Source organism: Stegodyphus dumicola, chromosome X1, assembly GCF_044657685.1.
Source record: "Stegodyphus dumicola isolate Sdum_Otavi_A_Nest chromosome X1, ASM4465768v1".
Taxonomy (NCBI): Eukaryota; Metazoa; Arthropoda; class Arachnida; order Araneae; family Eresidae; genus Stegodyphus; species Stegodyphus dumicola.
Genome location: NC_140780.1, coordinates 184,407,064 through 184,432,567, shown reverse-complemented (window position 1 = coordinate 184,432,567; position 25,504 = coordinate 184,407,064). Strand labels below are relative to the sequence as shown.

Here is a 25,504-nt window from a genome sequence, read left to right as displayed (position 1 = left end):
TTTTTTCCTCTCTTAGGCACTTTGTTAAAACTATTTGAAAGTAGGAACAGTGTGACATTTTTTTCTGCTAATGCACAATGTGAAAAGGTAGTAACGATATGACTTTTTCCCCTCTCCTGCACAATGGATGAGAAAGGAAAATAGGTTGCCATGTATTAAGAAGTTTGCCAAATGAATTATTCTTGGTACAAACTGAAAAAAATTGCACCAGAATAAATTTTTGAATTTCTCCATAGATTTCACACCAAATTTTACAAAATTTTTTGTATCAAAATATGTTGGTTTTTATGATTGGTATATAAATAACATTCTCAAAAGAATCATCCACTTCTAACAAAAACACATTGTGGCAATATACAAAAAGAAAACTTTATTAAAGAAAATCAGACTTAAGTTATCTTACCACATTCTGCCAAACCATAACAAGAAACTTTCTCTATTCCAGATACATTTTTAACTCATTCTTTTTACAATTTAATATCAATGTTGCCAACATATTAAAACTTAAAATTATGCTTTATAAACAAATACTATCAAAATACTTGTTAGAACGATGCTATACATAAATCTAATATATGTCTTAAGTCGCGTGCGTCACCAGTCGGCCCAGTAGAACGGGAGATATAAAAAAATTTCCCCCCTTTTTTTTTGCGAAGTGTACAAAAGATAACCATCCAAGAGTTAGTCTAGAATGTGGTCATAATAAAACTTTCGGAATGTATGAACCCCTAGCGACCTATCCGCTAAACCAATCAAAATTAAATTTCAGATATTATTTGAAGATATGCACTCGAGATTGTGATGATTTAAAACAACAGAGCTCTCAGGGTTACAATTGCTGTGAAAAATTTCGAAATTTTTGAATGGCAGAATCTACTTTTCTCCTGCACAAATTGGTTAGTGCATTGAAAAACCCTAAATGGCTTTGGAACAATACACATGTGATGAAAACTGCCAGTATAAAACATTTACAAAGAAGAGCATTGTAAGAGACCTACAACAGAGGAGAGGAGAAAATGGAAGAATGCTGTGGCAGAAACAGGGTAAAAGTATGGATATAGTTTGCAGTCTTAGCATAATGTAAACCAGATGTTTCTTTGGATCTTTCATGACCATAGGGATTCTGTTATTGGCTTAAGCTACATAACCATACTTGTGGATTGTATATATCCCTTATAGGAAGATCTCCTCTTCCCATGGTGACATAAACACTGCTGCATTTAGCAATGAAGACTTAGCAGAGTTACTAGAGGACTATAAAAAAAAGAAAATTCAATAAGAAAGACAAACAAATTCAGAAGCAGCAACTAAAAGTGATTGAGGAAAAAATTGTCTCTAGAGAGAAGGAGGAAGAGAAGTGAACTTAATTTTTTTGATCTGCAAAATCTGTGAAAATGGGATAAGATGCAAACTTTCATTTAATAATATCACCATGATAAAGAAGTCAGCATAAGTTCTTCTAATTACAACATTATGTGTCAATTTAGAAAAATTTTAAAACATAGACAATAACAAATCACATTGGACAGATTTTGTGGGAAACAAAGGTGTAGAGATGAATGAAGCTAAGACAAAGAAAAGATAAAAGAACAGCCTTTAGAACATCAATTACTTGATGTTTTAATAGAAGGGGACTCCTCATCCAACCATTAATGTTTCTTCCTCATCACTTTCCAGCCCACCAGCGGCCGAGCAGTAAAGATAAAATGCTGAACACTGGTAGTACGGTCCAAGGTTCGAATCCCACACACAGGCTGACTGTATGGGCGTTTCCTTGGTTTTCCCCATGTGTAATGTGTATACGAGCCAGTTTTCCTTAGAAAGTCCTCCACAAAGGCATCCCTTCCTTTAGGCAGATAGCCTTTGTCTGCTTTGCCATAATTAAATAATCCAATCCAATCCTCATCACTTTCCACAAATGCTGTCTGCTCTCCTTCGTACAGATATAGTCAAATGAAAATTTTATCCATTTTATCTGTTTGATATCATGTTTAACTTTTTTATCTTAAATTTAATTACCATTGGTTTTTGCTTATAAACACGCATAGAAAGTAGTGTAGTAATTTTTTAATAGACAATCATGTGTGGTCCAAGAATTAAATAATTCATTTTATATTAATTTCTATGTGAAAAATAATTTTGGCTTGCAAACCTTTCAGATGACAAGTGGCTTTCAGTGGCAAGTTAAATTCATGACCTAAAGTTTAGCTGTATTTCATTTTATATTCTGCTTTTTTGTCAGATTCATGGTATATTATATATAATATTTAATTCAGTTTATTTATCTGATAATAGGCAGTTCTCCTTAAAAATGCTCATTTGCTGCAAGGAAATTCAGACCGAAATAGCATATGTGAAGTATTATATGCTGCAGCTTGGATTTGTGGAGAGTTTGCAGAGTATGTTTTTTCTTTTCCCTGTATAAAGTTAGTGCAGTTTCATTTTTACTTCAACAAATTTCTGGCATTTTAACTTTATGCAATTTCCAGTTTTTGTGTGTTTAAAAATTTTGTAAGTTATTACATGTGTTTATAGACCATTGGAATATTTCAGGTTGCTCAGTTCTCCTTTTAATACTTTAGAAGCTATGTTAGATGAAAAAATAATGTTTCTTCCATCACATATCCAAAGCATTTTTGTGCAGAATGCAACCAAATTATATGCACGAGTTACTGAATTGAATGAACTAGAAGATGATACTGAGAAAGCTATTATTGCTTCAAACCTGATAATTGATAAGATGCCTATGTTCGTTCAGAGTGCTGATTTAGAAGTTCAAGAAAGAGTATGTATTACTTATTATTATCAAATATGTATTTTAAATTAATTTTTGCAAGAATGCATTATCATTTGTTTCAATAAAAATACATGTATTCTAATTTACCTTTTTAATGAGGGGAGACTCTTACCTTTTTTAATAAGGGGATACTGAATGTTTGTTGAAGCTATCTTATTATTTATATAAAACTTATTGTATGAGATGTATATATATATATATAGAGAGAGAGAGAGAGAGACCAATGCATGTACTTTTGATACTTTTTGCAATATAATGAAATGCTTGGCATTGAATTATGACAATGGCCTCTCATCATTCATTGGGCTTCAAAATTTTATAATTGGATTAACTTATATTTTATAGTAAAACATGTTTTGAATCAATAACATTACGTTTTATTAATGAGGTATTATTTTCTTAGTAATCTCACCCACCATAGGTAGTACTTACTCCTCAGCATAATCTGGTATCATTGCCTAGTCCTTCACATTATTTTTATATGAATATATTAAAATAAGTATGCTAAAAAATGCTTATGGCCTATGATTTGTAGAACACAGTGACTTCTCTATTCAAATGTTTAATGTTTATCATATTGTCTACTGTTATTATGATAATCATCTGTTGTCTATGTTAATTTTATCTACAATATTAATATTTTAGGTAAGTTATTAATTAATTATTAATATTTTAGGTAAAAGTTTCAACTATTTGCATTGAACATTTTGCTGTGGGAAAATGTAATCTGCACACAGTTGGTTCCTTGACTAGCTATTTGAAGTTTTTTCCCAGTCATATCCTACTATAATTTAAATTTTTTATCCCCTTTCAGCTTTACATTTCTATAACTTTACTAATATATTTCTCTTGTTGCTTTCCTTGAACTTGCCTATCTAGTATATATATCTTTTGTCCAAGTAGCTAAAGTCGAGAAATTGCTACCTCATCCTGGGCTGTTCTTATGGCAGTTGAATAGATTGTCTGAAATTCCTCTGTCTTCCACATTCTAGGGATCAGGGAATGGAACTCCACTAAATTCTTTTGAGCTTACAGTTTTATTATTTTCCTTTTTGTCAGTACCTGTATTTTATGTAGCCTTTTCAAGCCCATGTGAGAATCAAATCACTAATATCAATTAAAATGATTTACTCGTGATTCTTTCTCAGGGCTGTGCTGCAACCATTTCTTGAAGGTGTGATAATGAATTAAACAAAAACAGGAAGCTTTTATGTAAGAATAAATAATAAGAATATATAAATAGGCTAAAAGCATATCATGAAAGGTAGAATTTTGTATCTGTGCTTGACCATATTTATTATATTGGCAAATGTACAGATGTTTCAGATAAAATATGCATAGTGCAAGGAAGCTACGTAAAAAATATAGGCATCAGAAATTAATGATCAGTTTGAGAATGGCAGTTTTGACCCTCTTGTAGCTTTGCAATAATTGTGTCATTGCAGATAGAAAGAGGATTAATTAATGTAAATGTTGAAAACTATTTATGAATTTTACAAGGAAATATATGGTAATTGCATATTTTTCCCCATTGCACACTTTTATCATTAGCTTTTTTGCATACGACTTACAATCCTCATTAATCATGGATGAAATGCATTGAATAAATGAAAGGAGTAATGTTAAAAATAATATAAATGTAAAATTTTCTAATATTAATAAATCTGTTTTTGTGTTTTGTCCTATGTGTGTTTCTGTGTTTTAGCCTCCAAATTCTTCTTTCACATGTTCGCTGCTGATCACATGCTGGCTCTATCGCTGAAGAGCCAATCACATGCTGGCACATAGTGTAGGCTGATGTCCAGGGTACTAGTCATGCACTGGCACAGGAAAGCATCATTGTTTATTTTCCAGTTCAATCAGCATTCATTTTGAATGTGTGTGCTGATGTTAGCATGTAGTTAATGTTAAGAATTGGTTGTAAATGTATGGTTTGGAATTAACTGTTTTATTATTTATTACAAAAATTATCTTGTAACATGAGTAGTACAGGCAATAGTTCTGAGGGGTCTTCATGTCAAAAGAAAAGTACAAAATAAGAAGCTTCTAACGGCTGATGAAATTGCAGATTTGTTGTTGGCTGAGCTATCAGATAATTATGCAGTTGGTTTTAGTTTTGATGATGACAGTGATTAGAAATTCTTTTTCACAAAGATGTCCATGATATTTTGGATTTGGAAGATGAGACTAGAAACATATCTTTTAAGAGGTGACATGTGAACAGCATGATTTCACTGTGTGAAAATATAATTTGAGAAAATGTCTCAATTTTCAAGAGAAAAAATTCCATTTCACAAAGTTTCAGTGTTTGCTGCAAGCTATTTCAGTTACCAATTCTATAAATTACTTGTGGCACTTGTTTGCCAATAATGTATTGGATGAAATGGTAGCTGAAACCAATGACTATTCTTATAAAATACTTTCTTGCTCTGAGAAAAAGTAATATTGTTGAATTATCGTTTCGTAGGCTACCACAAAAGATGAGCTATTGGTATTTGTAGAATTAATTTTACATATGGAAGCCATATGAATGAACTGAAAACAAGATTACTGGGAAACAGATACACTGTTCACACACACTTATACACACTATTCTCAAATAACATGAACAGGAATCGTTTTATGTTTTTACTGAAGGCATTCCACTTTGAAAAAATCCAGAGCAGAATACAGAACCCACTAAAGGTAGACTCTATTAACAGGGTTCGTAGCAGTCCTTATATTTGAAAATAAAATATAAGCCTTTATAAGTGCTTACTTTTTCTCTAAAGCACTTATTTTTTGTTTTTAGTGTTTTTTTTTTTTTTTTTTTTTTTTTTTTTTTTTTTTTTTTTTGCATTTAGTGCTTCTTTTTTAAAACAAATGCACATTCCCCCCCTCGTACCAAAGCCGAAATTAAATAAACAACTTTTCTTCCTTATATGGAACGTCAGATGGTGAATCATGCCCCCAGAAATAGCTTTTTGCCCCTTTCTCTGCATTAACATATCCTTTGGTGCATGCGAGTACAGACAGGTGCACGTCATTTAATCGGTCAAAGAACTGCAAAAGCAGTAGAAAATTTCTCTACATTCCGTATTCTTTTGCTTCCACCCAATACTACACATGTTTGAATTTCTATCGAGATTTTAATAATTTACATTCTCGTTCCGCGTGGCCAGTTCATATTCACGTTTATTATGATCGTTATGCTTATATTATGAGCATATGTATGAATATTTATAATAATATATTTGCAGTAACTACTGAAGTATAGATAAACTTCAAAAATGGGTAAGTGTGTTTTAACACAGATTAGTTTTCTAAGTAATAATATTCGGAATGGCATAAATAAAGTAGTCAAATAGTCAAAATAATTTCTTTCTTTCTTTCTTTCTTTCTTTTTTTTAATCCAATGCATTATGCAGTATGGAAGTTGAGAGTTCTTTCCTTTCTCTGCAAAATCTTGAATATTGAAACCGTAACATTTCGCAGCATAGCAGCAACGGACTTTTTTTTTGTCACTTTCCAACCCGGATTGAATAGGACTAAACGTTCTGCATTCTATCAACCAAAGAGAAGAATGATTCTTTTCCGGAAATTTAAGGCAGTCGGTTCAAAATTAGAATGAAAACACCCCAGATTGGTAAATCTCTTTATTAATCAATATGAGTATGACAGGGATATCACGACGTGTCCTGCTCATTGATAAATATGTCACATGGGCGCATGACAGTGAAAACCGTACGAAGCAAAGGGGCGTTTTCCTGTATTTATTCTCCAAATACCGGCAGCTGTTGATTCCAATTGCATAATATCACGCGCAGAAGAAATAACGTACACATGTTGCGCAATAATGTTTGCAATATTTCACAGAGATAAGAGAGTTTTACTGTGCTTGCTAAGCAGATAATTGTTCAGTTCCATTTGGCTATTTTTTATATGATGCTCATATCGAAATGTTAAAAGCATTATTTAGCTGAAAAATCTAAAGAACAGCTACAATCTACCACCTTCCTCTTTTACCAGTTACGCTCGACTATCCGGAATTTTGAGATATTCGGCAATTTCCAAGTATGCTGGTTAGTTAAGCTTTTACTGGTAAAGGATGGCTGCATGAAGCAATTTCCTGTCTTCTGATTTCAGAAAAGTTCCTCTTTTGCTTATTTTTACTTAAATTACTTTGCTTGCAATATCTGTTAAGGGAAAACTGTTATAGAATGAAAATTTAGAAAATGTTCAGAATTTTGATCTAAGTTAAATTATTTAAGTATTAGTAATATGAGTGGGAAAATAAATTGTATTTAATTTTAGGCACCAAGTGGATATAATAAATACAGTCAAAAGTCTTTATTCCAGACTCGTCGGGACTTCAGCGATTCCGGATTATCGGTTTTTCCGGATTATAGATCATCAGTTTAAATCTGGTAAGATGGCATGCAGAAATTATAAAATTAAAAATTTAAATCTGTAATTTATGAAACAAAGAGCAATTATGATGTAAAGGGTATCAAAATTTACGAAAAAAATAGCTTAATATTTATTTGTTTACTTTATTAAACATTTCTTTCAACGCGTGCATGCGTAAAGCATACATTACGCATAGTCGAAATTAGAAAATTGCAACCAGAAAACTATTTGATGTGTATTCATGTAATTTATAATGACGAGGAATTTTATTTAAATCATATCAAAGATGGAGTACATCGAGATGAAATACTACATTTGGTAAGGAATTATAAGCTGAATAAACAAAATATCTGCCCTGAAGATAAGGATAGTGCTGACATATCAACTTCCAGTTCATTGCGCACCGCGAAGTCTCCCCCGCCCCCGCAGTGCAGCGTGAAAATGATAAACAGATTTCGGAATGGTTAGAGAAACAAAGGATATATATGCCTTTATCCATTTTTTGCAGCAATTCCACTTTTTGGTTGATGGACATCGAAACATGCTTTCGCTTTGTAAATCCTTTGGCAGCTCCAGAATCGGAAATTCGTTATCACATAATCGAAAGCTTACTTTTATAAAATTGCTCTAAAGCGCCGTTCCCACTGGGGTTTATCTGAGCTAACGGAGTCAGTTCCCTGTGTCGACTAGCTCAACTGTGCCTGCAGTTCAGATTTTTCAACTTCTTGCTCTATGGGGAAAAACTGGTTTTGGGGATGGGTCGACTACGTTAATTGTGTTCGTTAGTTCAGATAAACCCCAGTGGGAATGGGCCTTAACAGTCTGCAAAAAATAATAAGCCAGATCCAGTTAGAAGATTAAGGAACAACGCAATCTGCAACATTAACTGAAATAGATAATTAGATCATTTTTGATTAGCTTATACCGTCCGTTATACATTAAATGCTCATGTGTAAACGTATTATGCACATGCGCAGAAAGTTTGTAGCTTTGAGGTCTGGATTTTAGATCATTCCGGATTAAAGACTTTTGACTGTATATATATTATTATTTATTTTCTGTATTCTAAAATGAAATTTCATCATTAAATCTTGTAATATAATTTAGTTCTGCATAGTTTTTTCCCCTCTCATTGTAAACTAGTTCTGTAAATTGAACTGTTATTTAAAATTAAAAAAAAGAATGTAATTGTTTCCATGGTTGAGTAATGCTCATTATCTCTTAAATACTGAATTTCTCGTATTTTGAATTCCAAATCTAATTTTTCCTTTAAGGTTATGCAGTTGCGTATAATGTAATTAGACAGGTGCTTATTTTTTTCTTAAAATGTGTTTGAAAAGTGCATAGAGGTGCTAATTTTTTTAACTGAAATGTGGCTATGAACCCTGTATAAAGCCAGAAATTTGGCAGATTTGTTCAAGGCATGCTTATCTGAAATGTGTTACCCAGGATGAGAGATTAGATATATCATGATATTGTGACATGGAGAACTTATTTTTAGACAGTATTTCAAATAAAGGCCATAAATGTGATATGAAGTTGTGTATGATTGTGATACCTTATGGTATGGTTCTCAAATTTATGGTAAATATAGGCATGTTGTACGATTCTGGTGGAAAAGAACATGCAAACAAATTTGTGCTGAATTTGATGAAATTCGAGATGTAGAACATGAGATATTTATGTACAATTATTGAGGTGAAATGTCTTGCTAATAGAAAATCGCATTGTATTGGGACAATTAGGACAAATATCAAGACATTTCCAAAAGAGGTTCCCAGAAAAACTAAAAGAAAGGGCAAACTGTAGCAAAATATGCTAATGGTGTAATGATTGCTAAATGGAAGGATTACAGAGGTGTCACTTAGGCTCAAGGTCACCAGGCTCAAGCAGAAAAGATCACTCAACGCTGTTTGTCCCATGTTTGATTACTAGCAAATGATTGAGCTGGTTTGTTGTAGCTTTTGCAGTTCCTTCATTATGTAACATGAATATGGGCCAGTTTTCCAGTGAAAGTCCTTCAAGAAAGTCTGTCCTCGAAGGTAGATAAGCCTGTGAGTGCTTTCTTTTAATTATCTGACCAACCATCTGAAACTAGTGATACAAGTTACTCAGAGCAAGTTGTAGTTTAATTTTGACAACAACTTTCTGTGGTAGTAATAAAAGTAATCATTCACTCTCTCATAAATTTCTTTGAGTTGCAGTGTCTGCATAACTGAATTAAAAACTGGCTCTGGATATTTTTATGGCATGTAAATTCAGTCTGATGTGAAATGTCACTACTAATAGATTTAATTAACTAAATCGAGAAGCTTAAAAGGTTCTCTCATTTTGAGTTCTGCTCCAAACAAATATTTTATATGCTGTGTCCATTTCATACTTCAATAAAATTAACAATATTCCTGTATTTCTAGCCAATAACATAAGTTTAGCATCTCTAAGAAATAAGGTAATTAATAAAATTATAGTCTTCAATAATTTTGATGGGAGAAATCTGTTAATTTGTTTTACCAGAGGGCTTTGATTTGGATAGAACTTAAATGTTGTCCTTCCAATGTGCCTGTTCCAAACTAACCTTTCAAAAATCCATTAAGAAATCCTGAGATATATTTTTCATAGAAACCCTCAAATTTTTTCAGCAAACTCTGCTTGAAGAAACAAATTTTGTATGCAGAAATAGCTGTGAAGTTGTAGAGACATTAGGTTAATTTTTGGAAGCCAGAGATGAAAAATTAGCAACCGCCTTCACCGAGAATCGAACCAGGGACCTCTGGAATACCGGCCCAGCCTGCTATCGTTACACCACGAAGGCACACTAGGGAAGTGGAAGAAATACCTTATATACTCCCCTTTTTAAAGGGTGACTAGGGTTTTAGGGGACCTAGTCACCAAATCCTGGGTGCGGAGAATTATCATCCACAACCCTTTTAGTTTGGGTGCCACTTGTAGAGTCATTAGGTTAATTGGAAGCAGAAAAGATGATAAATAGCAAACGCCTTCTCCGGGAATCGAACCACGGACCTCTGGAATACCGGCCCAGCGTGCTACCGTTACAACACGAAGGCACGCTAGGGAAGGGGGAGAAATACCTTATAAAGTAACAAGGAACTGATGAATTTTGTAAGTTGGGGATAAGTGGCAATTTTTTTTTTTAATAGAGGTTTATCCTTCTGAAAACTAAGAATGAGTCAGAATGAATAGGTACTTATTGAATAAATATTATATTTTCTTAATTTTTTTCCTTCTTAGTGGTTTGATCCAAATTTTCCTTTTATAGTTATTAGCAGGATTATCATATTTCTTATATGACTGGTTGAACTTCCTGTACCGCCATTAGAGGCTTAACAGGACTTAGTGGAGCTATTTAATTAAAGAAACATTGAGATCTAAAACAAGGCCTAAATCAGGCCCATTAAGCAGAACTACCTCCTTACTACCTGAAATAACTTAAAATAGAATAAACAACTAAAATATGAACTTAAAGTTTAGGAGCTGGTGAGATTTACCAGCTGCACCAACAAAAGCACATTATTACATACTTTGTAAAATATAACATGTGCTACTTGCATGCATAAAAATATGTTACTTACATATACAAAGAAATAAAATAACAGAATATCATAAACATTCTAGTTTTCCTTTAAACAGACAGGTAAATTTTAAACGCAATCAATATATAAATTCATTTCATTTACAGATACATATTTTATGGAATTTGACAATTTCAATTTAGTCAATGTATTTTTGCTTAGATCCTTTAGAGTATTAAATTTAGCAATATCTGTAATAAATCTTAGAACAATATTTTTCATAGAAGAGCATCTAAACAACAGGTGCTCAATATCAACATTACTCATGCTACATGGAAAGGCACAATTTTTAATCAAAAACCTATTATAATAAAAGGGAAAGTGTCCATGATTAAAGCTTTTTTAGAGGCATCTTTTCTCACTTACAATTGAGATTAAATTATAAGTGAATCTTCTTTTCGAATCTGTGTCGTTCCACTTTGCTTGCCGTAGAGTCAAACTTTTTCTTTTCAGCAAGGATTTCAAACTGTCAAAGGAAGTCTTTACTTCAAAATCGATAATTTGATTTTCAGTGGTAGCCTTTGCCAATCTATCTGCTAACTCGTTACCAATGGTACAAATATGACTCTTCGTCTAAAAGAGTTTAATATCTAAAAGCACTAAGAAAAATGAGCATGTCTCATTGAGTCAATGAGCATTTAATTAGATCGTTACTTGGACAAACACCCATAATTGAAACAATTGCACTTTTGCAGTCACTATAGATTTCTACAGGATCTATCACAGAATTAGAAATAAGCCAATACAAGGCCTCTCGCAGGGCCACTAACTCTGCATGATAGACAGAGGCATAGTCAGAAAGTCTACATTTCCTTTGTAAGCTTAGTTTCTCATCTGAGAACACACAAAAGGCTGCCCCCACATGACCATTTAATTTATATTCATCTGTAAAAATCATGTAGCCTGTCATATGGGGGAGGCCTTTATGCCAATTCAACCATTTCAACAAAGCTGGAGGAATGTCTAAGCCTTTTTCGAAGTCAAACTCTTTAGCTGAGAAGATCTCACTGAAACAATCGACAGTTTTATTACCAGCTTTTAATTTAAAGATAACATATTCTTTTTCCGCTAAAATATCGATCAGACGACATCTAGCCAAAATCTGAAGAGCTACTGTGGAAACAGTTCTAAAACACTTAGTAATCCTCAATAAAGCGATTCTTTGAATTTGCAAAATTTTGTAACGCATTCAGTCCGTTCCAGTCCACCATGTGCCACATGCACCATTATCATATTTCTTATATGATAACCCTACTAATATTTCTATTGGCTTCTATTTGCTCTTAAACTAATCTCCTGTGACTGGCAAGAGCTGAAGTGGGAGGGGACAAGTCAGTTTAAACTATGCAATAATTCTACTGAATTTAGTGCAATTTTATAATTAGTTTCAAAGTTATATGAATGATATACAAATGTAATAGCAAAAATCCTTTTCACGTTAATTTTAATAATGCATTATTATGAAATTAAAACTTCTATTTTTTTTTTTTTTTTCAATTATGAGATTGCATAAACTGCATATGTATTTTATTAATATTTTCCATTTCTGTTAGGCATGTTGTATTCTTCATTTAGTCAAACAAGTTCTTAAGCTCCAAACAAAAGGAGAGAAAGTTTCTTGTGAATTGCTTTCTTTATTTGCTGGTGAACTGAACCCTGTAGCTCCGAAAGCGCAAAAAAAAGTGCCTATTCCTGATGGGTTAGTTATTTGAGTTTATGAAAGCTTTTTTAAAAAATTGCTAACCATTTCTTTTTCTGTATATTTTATGTGTCTAGAAATTATTATCATTATGACTTAGTTATTATATGTAAAATTGAAATGTATTCAAAAGCCTTAAATTTGTGAAAATGCTTTCAGAAATTTTGCATGTTAATAGATATTAAATCCAGTTTAAAATGCTCTCTGTATATTTATTACTTACAAATGCTTATGAGGGAAGTTGCTAAATTTATTCTAGACTAGGTGTACCCGCCCGGCGTTGCCCGTGCATTTAGAAAATGCAGATAAGTGAATAGCGCAGGAATAGTAGTGTAGGACATGTAGACTGTCTCTCTCTCTTCCCCCCCCCACAAGCTACAAAAAAGAAATGAATTGTAATTAATCGATTTAATGTATCGTCAAAACAGCAAACTAACGCTAGAATAAAGAAATCAATTGTTTCAATCGAACGTTATTTGAAAACAAATAATAATATCAGTGAGTCAAAAAAACCGTGATTAATTAATTATAAATAATTTTTTTTAAATTTTTCTAATTCAAAAATCCAAAATCGGGCTTCGAGGTCTGGTGGCCAGCCCCTTTGTGCTTCCGTATAAAAAATTCCAGGTCCCTGCGTGCGATAGATTTGGCTGGAGAGCTCGGTCAGACAGACAGACAGACACATTACACTTGCTTTTATTATTATAGATAAAACTTGTATTTGATGCTGGAATGTTGTTTATGGTTCTGTAAAATTTTAACATGCTCTGAACATGCTCAGGCCCAAATCATTTGGACTGTTACAATAGCTCATGTGAAAAGGTACATTCTTATCTATATGTACTACTTTAATATGCACTCTGAAAGATGTAATAGAAATGAAGCAAACTTAATCTTTAAAAGTATGATCAAAATGAGAGAATTAAAAAAAATCTTCTGTTTGGAAGATTCTTCATGTTGCTGTCTTTTTTTGGTCATGTAAACAATGCATATTTCATAGGAGAATCAGTGTACTTCTTAAGAATTAAACATGTAGCATAAATAAAATGTAGCAAAAGCATAAAGGAAACAGGTATTTAACACCAGCTGCATTTACCAAATTGAATCAATGTTTCATAGTTTTTACAAGGCTATAGCTAGGATTTCAACACTTAATTTTAACTGGTACCTTTTCTTTTAATTTAAGATTTTAAATTTTAAAATCAGATATATCCCCTATTTATATTAAAAATTTATTATTTTTACCTTAAATTATTTTTACATTTCATATTGGGAAATTTTCCCTTTAAGAAGTTGGGTTAACATTATAATAATTTTTTCTGTAATGTGATTATATTTTGATCAGTAAATTGTCTGATAGTAATTCTTTTGTATTAGAACCAAATATTGTTGCCTGTTTTTGTTAGCATTCTATTTTATTGTGATTATTTACTTTTATGAAGTGTCAATTCTAATTAATAGCATATAATATATGTATGAATTGAAGAGGCATTAAAATAAAAACCTTTACTGTACATAAATTTGTAGTCGCCAAAAATTTCATAAAAGTTGAATAAAGTTTTGTTTTAAAGTATCATTAATACCTTTAATTTCAATCTGTTTGTGCCATGAAATACAGAAATTTGGTGTGAATTTATTTGTTTTTTAGTTTAGATTTAGATGCTTGGATCAATGAACCCCCTTCAGAATCTTCGTCTGAAGAAGAAGTTGGTGGAGATATTTTTATTAAGACTGAGCACAAGTTTGTATAATTTTATGAAATTATTTTCCATATCCATTGTTATAAAGAAAAGGCCTTAATTAAATGTATTATATAATTAGTTTTATTTACATTGGATGACATCCCTGTTTTATTTTTGTTAATTTATTTTATGTGCATAATAACACCGGTTTTTCTTTTCGTTGTGGCTGAGGGACTTTATATAGTGTATGTTGTACTGTGCTGTGCCATACTCACAAATCATCAAATTATCTAGCCTTGAGTGTAAATTTTAAGGAGAAAAGGAATTTGTGTTCTTGAATACTAAAGTTAACAGCTGAATTTTTCAACATATATAATTTTACTGTTTTTATATTCATCGCCCATTATAGAAGTATGAGCAGTATGGTAAAATACAGCACAAAGTCTGAGATCCGGACGTCTCATATCCGAAATTATATAAAATCCGGACCACAAAGAGCCTTTTTTTTATATATATGATTTACACATACGCGTTTTGATTTTTTTCCCTCATAAAATAGTGGAGAGTCTCAATTCTTAATTTCACTTTGGCAATATTAAAATATCTCATTATTGAAGAAACAATCATTTTAGCATAAATTTGTGTGATCAATAATTTGACTCATAGCTGCGTATTTGCTTGGCATTAATCTCAAACTGAAACTTTCTACATAGAAATATTGTTGATTTTAAACCTTCTAATGCTTTATATCCCTGATGCCTGTATTTATTTATTCAGGACTCAGATAAGCCTTAAGCATGTGTAAAAATATACATAAGTATAATAAACACAATTTTGGCTTCATTGTCTCAGTGTGCGAAAGAAGCAAGACAAAATTTAGCTGAACAACTTGTCTTTCGTCTCCAATCTCATGATGCACAGTCAGTAATATATAGCAGAAGCTATTAAGCTAGACTAAAGTTATACTTTACTGAGTCCAAAGGAATTTCAGTTAGCAGATTGCACTCTTCCTGAACATTCTGATTTCGCCCAGCTTATTATTTTTTGCAAACTGTTATTATTACAGCAGTTTTATGAAAATTAAAGTTTGAACTTTCGATTATGTCAAAAGAATTTCTAATTCTGAAGCTGCAACAGGATCTAAAAAGCAAAACCATGTCTAGGTATCCGTTAAACAAAAAGTGGAATTGCTGCAAAAAATGGATGGAGGTATATCCGTCTCAAAATTATGCGAGGTGTATGGCATTGGAAAGTCAACTGTATATGGCATGAGAAAACAGGAAAAGGACATTTTTTATTTTTTGGATTCCATCACCCCATTCACAATGAATAACAGAAAAATTATTCTTTGTGCTAAACATGATGCTTATAACAAAGTAATGATTGAGTGGGTCAGACAGCATCACAAGTGTGCCATTGACGGGTCCAATGTTAATGGCTCAAGCTAAAATATTTCATGAAGAAATTAAAAAACTGAGTGCACGTATTTGACAGCTTGATTAACCAAAATGTAAAATTCACATGGTATAAGGCAATTAAAAATTTCAGGTGAAAAAGCTTCAGCTGATCCTGAAGTTGCTAAACTATTGCTGATGAAGTTGCTAAACTATTGCTGATGAAGTTGCTGATGAAGTCATTGAACTCATTAATAGTAAAATGTTGTCTCCAGGACAAATTTACAACGCTGATGAGACTGATCTTTTTTGGCAATATGTACCGCGAAATTATTTGCCAACCTTTACAGAAAAAACTCCAAAGATTCCAAAGCAAGACTTAACGAGTTTAGCATACACAAAGCCTCCAGGAACGCACTAGTGTAAGCGTTTTGTAATTTGAAAAAATACATGACCTCTGGCATTTAACCCGTAGCAGGGAAGGTCAGATACTGGGACATAACCAGGGACGTGTGGTCATAGAGACTGCTTCTCGTTATGATTTAAATAAAAAGTTCTAATCAAAATATTAAGATTTTATTTTACCCATACATTCTATAAACACTTACCTTCAAACAGAAAAAAAAAAATTATTTTACAAAGAAATCAATCAACACAAGGCACATCTTTTCTGCAACTTGAACTTTTTTTATGAAAAACCACTTGCAAATGTAAATTATGCAAAACAAACCAGAATAACTATTATTTTTATGAATAATAATAATTATTTTCTGTTAATGTAACATATGATAAATACTAATTCAGAAGTCAAACAACAAAAATCAGCATTAATTTTCAAAATTTTTCACAGAACTTCTGTGAAAATTTTGAAAATTAACGCTGATTTTTGTTGTTTGACTTCTGAATTAGTACTTATTCGGCGTGTTATTGTGTCTTAATTATATGATAGATACTTTCAGATGAAAAATATAAATATTGTAAGAAACATAAAAAAAATGACAGTACCTTAACTATCAGTGATACCATTGTGTTCTACGCATAAATGCGAAGTTTGCAGTTCTTTCTTTTTTCTCTAATATTTCGTTTGTGAAAAGGAGTTCCTAAATGCTTTTAAGATCCGTATTTTCACCTAATTTTCCATATGCTCTTAATCCTGAAAAATGAGCTATATTATGCTTGGGAGTTCTCACATTTCGTTGAGGTTCAGTAGATGACCACTTGAAGTGGTTTTTCTCATAATAATATTTTGTAGATGAAATGGCTTCAGTCACTGGTTCAGTGCATTTATTGTCAGATGCAGAAAATTCTGATGTCGTGGAATGCGAACTTTCATTTGCAAAATGTTCTTGGTATTAATCTTCATCACTAAATTCACTTCCCACTTCATCCAGAATTCTTTGAAGCTCTTCTGCATAACGCAAATCAGAAGGATATATGATATTTCTTCGACCAAGTCTCAGAGCCATGTTTCCGCCCGGGACAGAAGTCATGACACTGAGAGGGAGGTGCGGTCTGACGTACCGCTCTCAGACAAAGGGCTAGAATTTCACAATGAAGCAGGTGCAAAAAATGTTAGCCAATGGATGAGAATTATCAAAGTCACAAAAGGAGAAGCTAGCAGGAGAATCAGCTCAGTCAGACTAAATATAGAATAGGGGTGATAGGAATAACACTTGTAGTGGTATCTGAGACCGCACCTCCTCAGTTATGGGTTAAAGCAGTAAAGATTGTCCTCATTATATTGTGTAAATAAAAGAGCATGTATGACACAAACGTTAATAAATGACTGGTTTGAAAATCGTTTCATGCCCGAAGCTCGGCGACCTTTGAATATGGTTGGTTTACCTGATGATTCAAAAATTGTCCTGATTGCAGACAACAACACAGCTCATACTTAAAGTTTCAGTGAAAGATAATATATCCGTATTATTATTTCCTCCAAATTGTACATCCATGATTCAGCCTATGAATATCGGAATAGTGCACACGATTAAATGCAAACATAAAGTAGCATTTTTAAAGTCCATGATAAATTTCTTGAATAATGGCAAGACTATTCAAGAATTTTTTGAAGTATTCTAGCATAAAATTTGCTGTGTGGAGCATCGCAAAATCATGGGTGTTTCTCCAGATACTTTAAAAAGTACTTAGCATAATTTATGGCCAGCTAATATATTTCATGATAAGGATGATGAAGATGATAGCTGCGAATTTGAAGGCTTTTTCATATCTGAAACTAGAGGTGAAATTTTTCAATTAATGCATGTTATAAAGAAATGTTAAAGTAGTAATAAATAAAAAATGATATAAAATAAGTTTTTCATTGTTGTTTTAATGCACCAAACATCAATTATTTAACAGACGGCAAAATGTGAAGTATGATTCCAGATCCAGAAAATACCACTATTGATAGTGACGAAAATGACAGAGAGGTTATTGAAAATGAACAAAAATTCAATTGAAAAATTAGTTGGAATTCTCGACACAGCAATTACAGGACTTGAACAGTGGAATTTTGTAACTAAACAAGAAATTACATCTGTCTGTAGGTTTAAAGAGACTGTATTAGCACAAAAAATGAAGCAAGTTAAACAAATAAATATTTAGCCTTTTTTTTTTTTTTTTTTTTTTTTTTTGTAAATTTTGATACACTTTATATCATGAATGGTTCATTTTTTCATAATTCATGATTTCATATTTTTAAATTTATAATTTCTACATGCCGTGTTACTAGATTTAAACTGATGATCTAATATCCGTAAAAATCCCAAATCCGGGACAGACGGAATCCCGACGAGTCTGGATCTCGGCCTTTGTACTGTAATTCATCTTGCATAAAAATATATTACCTATGTAATTGTGCATGCAGATTTTGAAGGAGTACAGATTAGTGATATAAATCATATTCATGTAAGAAAACAGGCGGATAGGTAATTCTGTATGTTATAACTCCAGCTTTGCCATTTGAGGCTTTCTTATTAAAGCTTGCAGTATTGTTTTTCAAAACTCATGTATGGTCTTGGCACTTATACAGCCGGTGTTCACACATTCTTGTAACGATATTAAATTGTAATAATTGAATTTCAGTATTAATTTTAAAACAAAAATGTGACTCGCGTCAAATTGGAATAAGTTTAAATTATCATCTGCAGCATGAAAAATATTTTCTTTAAAATTTCGCTGAAAAATAAACAATGGATTGAAAGTTATATTTTTGTGTTACCCAAAGAGAAATACTTTTATTCAGTTATTGAAAAAGAGATGTGAAAAACATGTTTTACATCTGACTGGAGGGGGGAAGGCAAAAAATGCATACCCAACAAAGGTATGTACAGCTCTTAATAAATCTAAAGTTGCATTTCATGTTTTAAAGGAAAATCCAGGCTCCCAAAGAGCTATTGCAAATATCTGTAAATACCTCTATAGGAACTGTGAACAAAATTATATTATCTGATTTAAAGCTAATCAAAATAAATAAATAAAAATGTTTATCACTTAACATCAAAACATGTTTCTCAGCATAGGACTGTGTGCAGATTGCTGTATGAAAATTATTTGGCAGGTGAAAAAACGAAATATATAGTTACAATTGATGAGGCTTGGATATACTTATCTGAATGCAATAGAAAAAGATCTATATACTACTGAAAAAGAGGAGAAAAAAGATTTAATATGTTGGTTCAAAGATAACAAGGAAAAATTTTCTAGAGGTTTTGTGGTTATTACTGGATTCTCTCATAACAGAAAACTTAAAATACGGAAAGTAGGAAAAAAATTTTAATTAATTTAGATTATTATCAGAAATATATTTTAACACACATTTTTAAAGAAATTCCATCTCTTTATCCAAACAATCTTCATTAAGTTCCATATGAATAAGGCTATACCTCTAAATCTACTGCTCTGTGTTGAAAAAATGAGAAATGAAACCGGAATTGAAGCCATTCCCTTTAATGCATCCCAACCAAGTTCCCTGATGTGTCTCCTATGGATTACTGTGCATTTGGTATTTTAAAACAAGCTCTTTATTGGTGACATCCTAAAACATTGATGAACTCTGGAAGACTGTGAAGGAGGAGCGGAATAAAATTAATTTTGGTGTTTCAAGAAAAGGACTTTAATCTTTGAAATCAAGATGTAATTTCATAGTTCGGAAAAAGTGCTATCAGATTGAACATACTAGGAAATAAAATTCTAAGGTTTCATTATATATCAATCTTATATGTTTTTCAGAAAAAGAAAAATCATTTTAGACTTTTTTTCCATTTCAGGCTTAAAAATCCCTTTCATTTGGTAATTTTCAAATATCTTGTTTCTGAAACTGAAATGAAGGAAATGGTTTAAGAGCAGAATTTGTGAGCTAATTTTTAATGAAAGCTCTTTCAAAATATTCTGATTTTAAAATTTATTTAGCAAAACAGTCATATTTAGCGTTCTGTGTAAAATTCATTTTACCTTTTTTTTTTTTTTTTTCTCCAAGATTGTACTGATTTTTGTTTCACAAAGCCCACAGGAGTGTTAACCCTTAGAAAGCTGAAGCCTTTGCAAACCTGCATGCTTAATAAACTGAAACACACATCCCAGTCCATTTCCTCCACTCCCCATCCATCAACACACCAAGAGGTGTAAAGATTTCAAATGATATGCTTTCTACTTCTGAACATGTTGTCTGCCCCCCCTCCAAAAAAAACTGATAGAATGCAGTTTGGGGAACTGTGCCTGCTACTACATAACCTTTTGGAGAAAGGGAAGGAAACAATATTGCAATCTCTGCTATTTTAGGCGGTTGTGGTCATTTGAATGAAATGGCATTTTGGCCTTCAGAGGGTTAATAATTAAAATTTTTAAAATGTTTCGTGAGAAAATAAAGAAAAAAAATATGTTCACACTAAATATTATTTTAGGAAACAATTGTGAAAAACTTTGTTTAGTGTTTGAAAATGTTTTAGGACAGAGCAATGGAAACAAAATTTTCCAAACTTATTATATTTTCTTATGATGGCTCCCACTTTTAAAATAGCAGCAAGAGCTCTTTTTTTTACTTTTTATTTTTATTTTTTTTAAATTTTTTTAATGGACAGTGCCAAAGCACTAAGCCTATCCAGTGCTTTGATTTTGAAGGCCGGCTGTAACTGACTGGTTAGAACTTTAGAATTGGTGGCTATTTGCCAGTTGTTTCCAAAGAGCTCTGCATACAGTTGCCCTTCTGGCACAAGTCATTAATGAGAGGGCTGTATTGTTCAGATAACAGGAGCCTTAGTAAAAAGGAAGTACCTTTTCTACTTTCTACCCAAATGCGGGTCTGTTTACTCTTTTTATAGTTCCTTTAATTTCATTACTTTTAAGTAATTTTTCCCTATTGGCAATATGGCAAAATTACAAAAACGATTGTAATCTTATCACATGAACAATTGAGTCATGTTTCAAATTCACTTTTTTTTTTCCCTTGTAAACAAAACAAACTTTTCCACTTTTCACGGTAAGAACTCTGATATCTGTGTTAATTAAAATATTCAAAATTCACTGTTTAGAAGACTCATCTTATATATCTGAATATGAATTATGTCACTTCATAAAGTTTTCTGAGATTATTCTCAATACTGAAATTGCTAAATAGCAAAATTTTCTGTGGTTTCTAAATACATGCAATTTTTAGAGTAGGGCAAAATTTTAATTAAACTTCAAAATTTAAAGATAAAGAGGTAAAATTCTTCAAAGAGATGTTGTTGAGAATATTAACACTTTAGAAAATGTTATAGACACTGGTGGGAACACTAATCTGAAAGCAGTTAAAAGAAGGAAACAGATACAATACAGAGGCTGAAATCCAAAATCTGGAATAGTCTATATAAACAAACTAAAGTATATGTAAAATCTTTAGGTTTGAAAGACATAAATATATGTAGTGATATAAGTGTTTTGTATCCTTTTACCATATTTCTTTTTCTTTTCTAGAAACTTAACATAATAAATTATCTGTTACTTTAATTAATAAATTATAATTTAAGTTTAATCATTTATGTCTGTTACTTTAAAACTACAAAATTCCTATAGCATGTGATTTTAATAATGCTGTTATCTTAACAAATACTTTCTTAATTGTGACCATGTAAGTCTTCTTTGAGTGTGTTGATTATAAGTGTAAAATACATGAAATATTTGAAGAAATTATATCCCTTATGTGATGTTAATTGCTTGGTAACTTTAAAGAAGGTGTTTTTTTTTCCCCAAATTCATTTGACAATTATGTTACATATTATATTGTGTTTTTTAATATTGTATTCTATGTTCTGTGTATTTCTCTTTCCCCCCATTAGAATGGTATTGTAAGAGTGAAGTCCGTTTTATAAATAATTACTTTGTTTTATTCAGTTTCTATTTGCTGAGAGTTCCATAATATTTTGCATTGATGGACCATAAGAGTCTTTATAAAAGACCTTAATTTTAATGTAGATAAATATGTACAAATGCAGTTGAATAGTATTTGAAACCCAAGAATTTGTGTCACTGCTGCTGCAATGGGAGCATATTGGGTTAGTGTATTGCAAATTATGCATACCCTGGTCTTACATCCATTCAATCTATAAACAGAAGATTATCTACAACATTTGGCATTTTATTGCTTGATCAATAAAAACTTGGAGATCTGACAAAAGTTGTAGCAGATTTTGCATTACCCAAGGTGCACCAGGAGGAGCTTTGCTATATTACATTCTGAATATTTTTTCTCATTGTAATTGTCTTGTAGAAAAATATTGGAGAGCATGCAGCCTAATAACCTAGTGGCTGACAGGCTGGCATTTAATAAATAAATAATATAAAAAAATGTGGGTTTTGTACACTGGTTTCTGCAGCAAAGTGCAGGCAACTTGTAATTCCCAGTTGTGTTTTTTTTTTTTTTTTTATTATTATTCATGAATCATGCATCCTTTTTCTACTGAAGATGTCTTTAATCCTCACAATTTGCACTTGTGGAATTAAAGAGAATCCACATGCTACACAATCATGTAGTGCAAAATATCACCTGACATTAATGTATGAATGTATATGATGAGTGACTGTTTGTCATACACCTGTTACCACCCCAAATGGATGTTTGAAATGATTGTGCTTTTCTGGAGGTTTCTGCCTGATTTACTGAATGATGTTCCCAGTGCTGTGTATTCCACTTATGGTTTCATCATGCTAGCTGCAGCCCATTATGCTGTTTGTGGATGTGAGTTTTTGGATCAGACATGGAAATTTATGCATAAGGCATGGGAGACATGTTGCATGAACTTGGTGCTGTTATATGTGAATATCATTCATACCAATTTTCTCTACCTACCTACTTTTTGAATGGAGTTCTGAGATACTCTGTATATATTTTTCCATGTTATATTCTCTATCCAAAGAGACAGAGCTCATGAAACCATTAGCAACCAAAGGTTGAACTTTGCCTCATTTTAAAGTACAAATTAACATGCCACCCTCTGTCTGTTAATTCTATTAGTAGTTGAGGTATGTTTTCTTTTTCTTTAAATTTTTATTTAAAGATCTGTGGTTATTAATTTTATAATGCTTATATTTATCATCAGGCTGGTAATGCAACAAGCTGTTTCAAAAAGATATGAACCATCTGAAGAACTGCTGGAAAAGGTGAGGCTGAAGTTTCCTTAAAAATTTTTTTGTACAATTTCAATGCTGTAACCTTATCCCCTTTCAAAGCCTAAACTTTTTAGTTTATGGTTTCAGTGAAACTTGTTGATTTTGGTGAATCTTGTGGAATACATAAAAGGTACTTGTGGAAAACAAGTACCTTTTATGTATGAACAAGGCTAGAATAAATTCCAGATCAACAAGTACCTTTTATGTATGAACAAGGCTAGAATAAATTCCAGATCTATAAATCTGACAGTTTGCATTCTGTAAAATTATATGATCCTGAAGACCTCCTGGTAGATATTGTAATGAATCATAGGAAACAAGAGATTCTTTTTGAAAACCCATTCTTATCATTGCTTGAATCTTGATATTTCTTGCATTGAGCATGTTTATTTATATCAGTAGTTAGTAAAGATAGTTTCTTATGACTGGCTTTGTTAGAGATTTTCTGGTGTTAAAAAGGAAAAACATGTCAACAAGGTAATAAAAACAAATTTTTGTTTAATAAATAAAATTGTAAAAGTTTTGTAAGGGGTGTTATTTATCCAGTTGTGTAAAGTGAAGCACAGGTACTTATTTATTAGCATAGGGACTGATTTAGGGAAGCCAGCACTGGGAATTTTAGCAAGCAATGTATTTATCTTTTTTTTTTCTTCCAGATTAAGAGCATGAAAATTATTTCGAGCGTAATTTTATTGGTGAATATACAATTCATTCACATAAAATAATTTGCCACATTTTTATAACACTTTACTTTCACAGAAAGAGGGAAAAAAAAAGTATGTATCATTTATCCCTTTTTCTGTAGCTCACTTCTCCCTTGTAATAGCATTTATTTTTTTTTGGTATGTAATTATATTAAAAAATAAGAGTCTTATATTCAGTAAATCTTGATTGATTAAATTCTTAAAGTATGATTTGATTATTTATTTATTTGAAAACAATCCAAAATTAATGTGGAAGTTGTGAAAAGAAAAATTAAACAAAATTCAAATAGACTTGACTTCTAAATGGCACATCTTTGGTCCCAAAGTATTTACAAAAAAAAATATATTAAACTTCAAGAAGACATGACTTTAAATAGTGCATCCTTGGTCCTAAAAAGAATCAGACTTCTGCTTTGTTATCAAGATTCTGCTGTGTATCTAAGCTGAAAAAGCTTTTTGTTATTCCTACAAAAAATCACAATTATGATCCTTGTTGTGATTGGTTTCAACTATTAGGTAATGTAAGTCATATTTTTGGAGAATTTTAAGCCCTGTAATTTAAATTAATATAATAGTATCTGTTGTAACTGTAGCTGTTTTAGAGCAGTACATGTATGACCTTCAGATTTCTATGTGTTGATCTAATTTTAGGTAACTGTAGAATTCTCCTATTATCTATCCTCCATCAAAACTACAGATGGATAAGTGAGACTCTCTTTATGTATGCAGATGTGATTTTCTAAGCACATATTTTTTAAATTATCCTTTTTGATTTTCCCATTTTCTTTTTCTTGCTTTGTAATGTTAGTATTCCCATTCTTAATTCATTTTGAAGTTCTAATAATTGAAATGCCTGTTGAGGACTTCATTTGGTATGTGTTTTCAAAAGCATACTCAAAATTAATAAATGAATAGTAACTATAAAATAAATTCTCTAGTGCTTACTGCTGTTAGTGTTTAATTAACCATCCACATCAGCAGCACAGTCCAACAGAAGAAACAGCTATTAATAAGCAGACACTGCCATCAATAATAAAAAATAAAATCTAGCTGCTACAGATCTGTACAGTTTTCACTGAAATATGATACCAAAAGTACCACAATGTCAATGTAGATGCATCTGTGAAAAATGTAATATGCAACTCAAGCATCATTATTTATTACTCAACTAATTAAATTCATTGTACGATTTTTAGTTGTATTATTACATTGTAATATTGAGTATAGTATAAACTATATTAACCAATAATCTGATCCCTTCCCTATTTCCACTTTTCTGAGCAGCTGTAATCTTCATTACCTCTTTCCCCTTAGTTTCCTTCTCTTTATCTTCCTTTTGCATTACCATTTAGAATGTTAAGTGTTAGTTTTTATAGGTTTGCAATAAATTAGATTATTAAATTTATTTATTCTATTAATTACTATTAAACAATGTTTTTCAAGTATTTAGAAGTGAAAATATTTCATAATCTATCTTTTGTATACTTATGCATTAGGCAGGTGACTCTAGGTGAACTCCTATGTTCGCTTAATTATAAAGCTGCCCTAGTAAAAAACTGAAATCACTGAAATTTGTTCAGCTCAAAAAATTTAAATACTGCA

General features: G+C 31.7%; 1 protein-coding gene across 3 annotated transcripts in view; it reads left to right on the top strand.

Moving 5' to 3' along the window:
• The window catches only part of LOC118186050 (AP-3 complex subunit delta-1-like), a 401,929-nt gene that overhangs the window by 275,202 nt on the left and 101,223 nt on the right, over positions 1–25,504 (top strand). For all 3 annotated transcript variants that reach the window (XM_085808093.1, XM_085808094.1, XM_085808095.1), the window contains exons 15-19: positions 2,296–2,399; positions 2,554–2,785; positions 12,330–12,475; positions 14,124–14,216; positions 23,129–23,189. In XM_085808093.1, the coding sequence (XP_085664219.1) occupies positions 2,296–2,399; positions 2,554–2,785; positions 12,330–12,475; positions 14,124–14,216; positions 23,129–23,189 (636 nt within the window). The remainder of the gene's footprint in view (positions 1–2,295; positions 2,400–2,553; positions 2,786–12,329; positions 12,476–14,123; positions 14,217–23,128; positions 23,190–25,504) is intronic.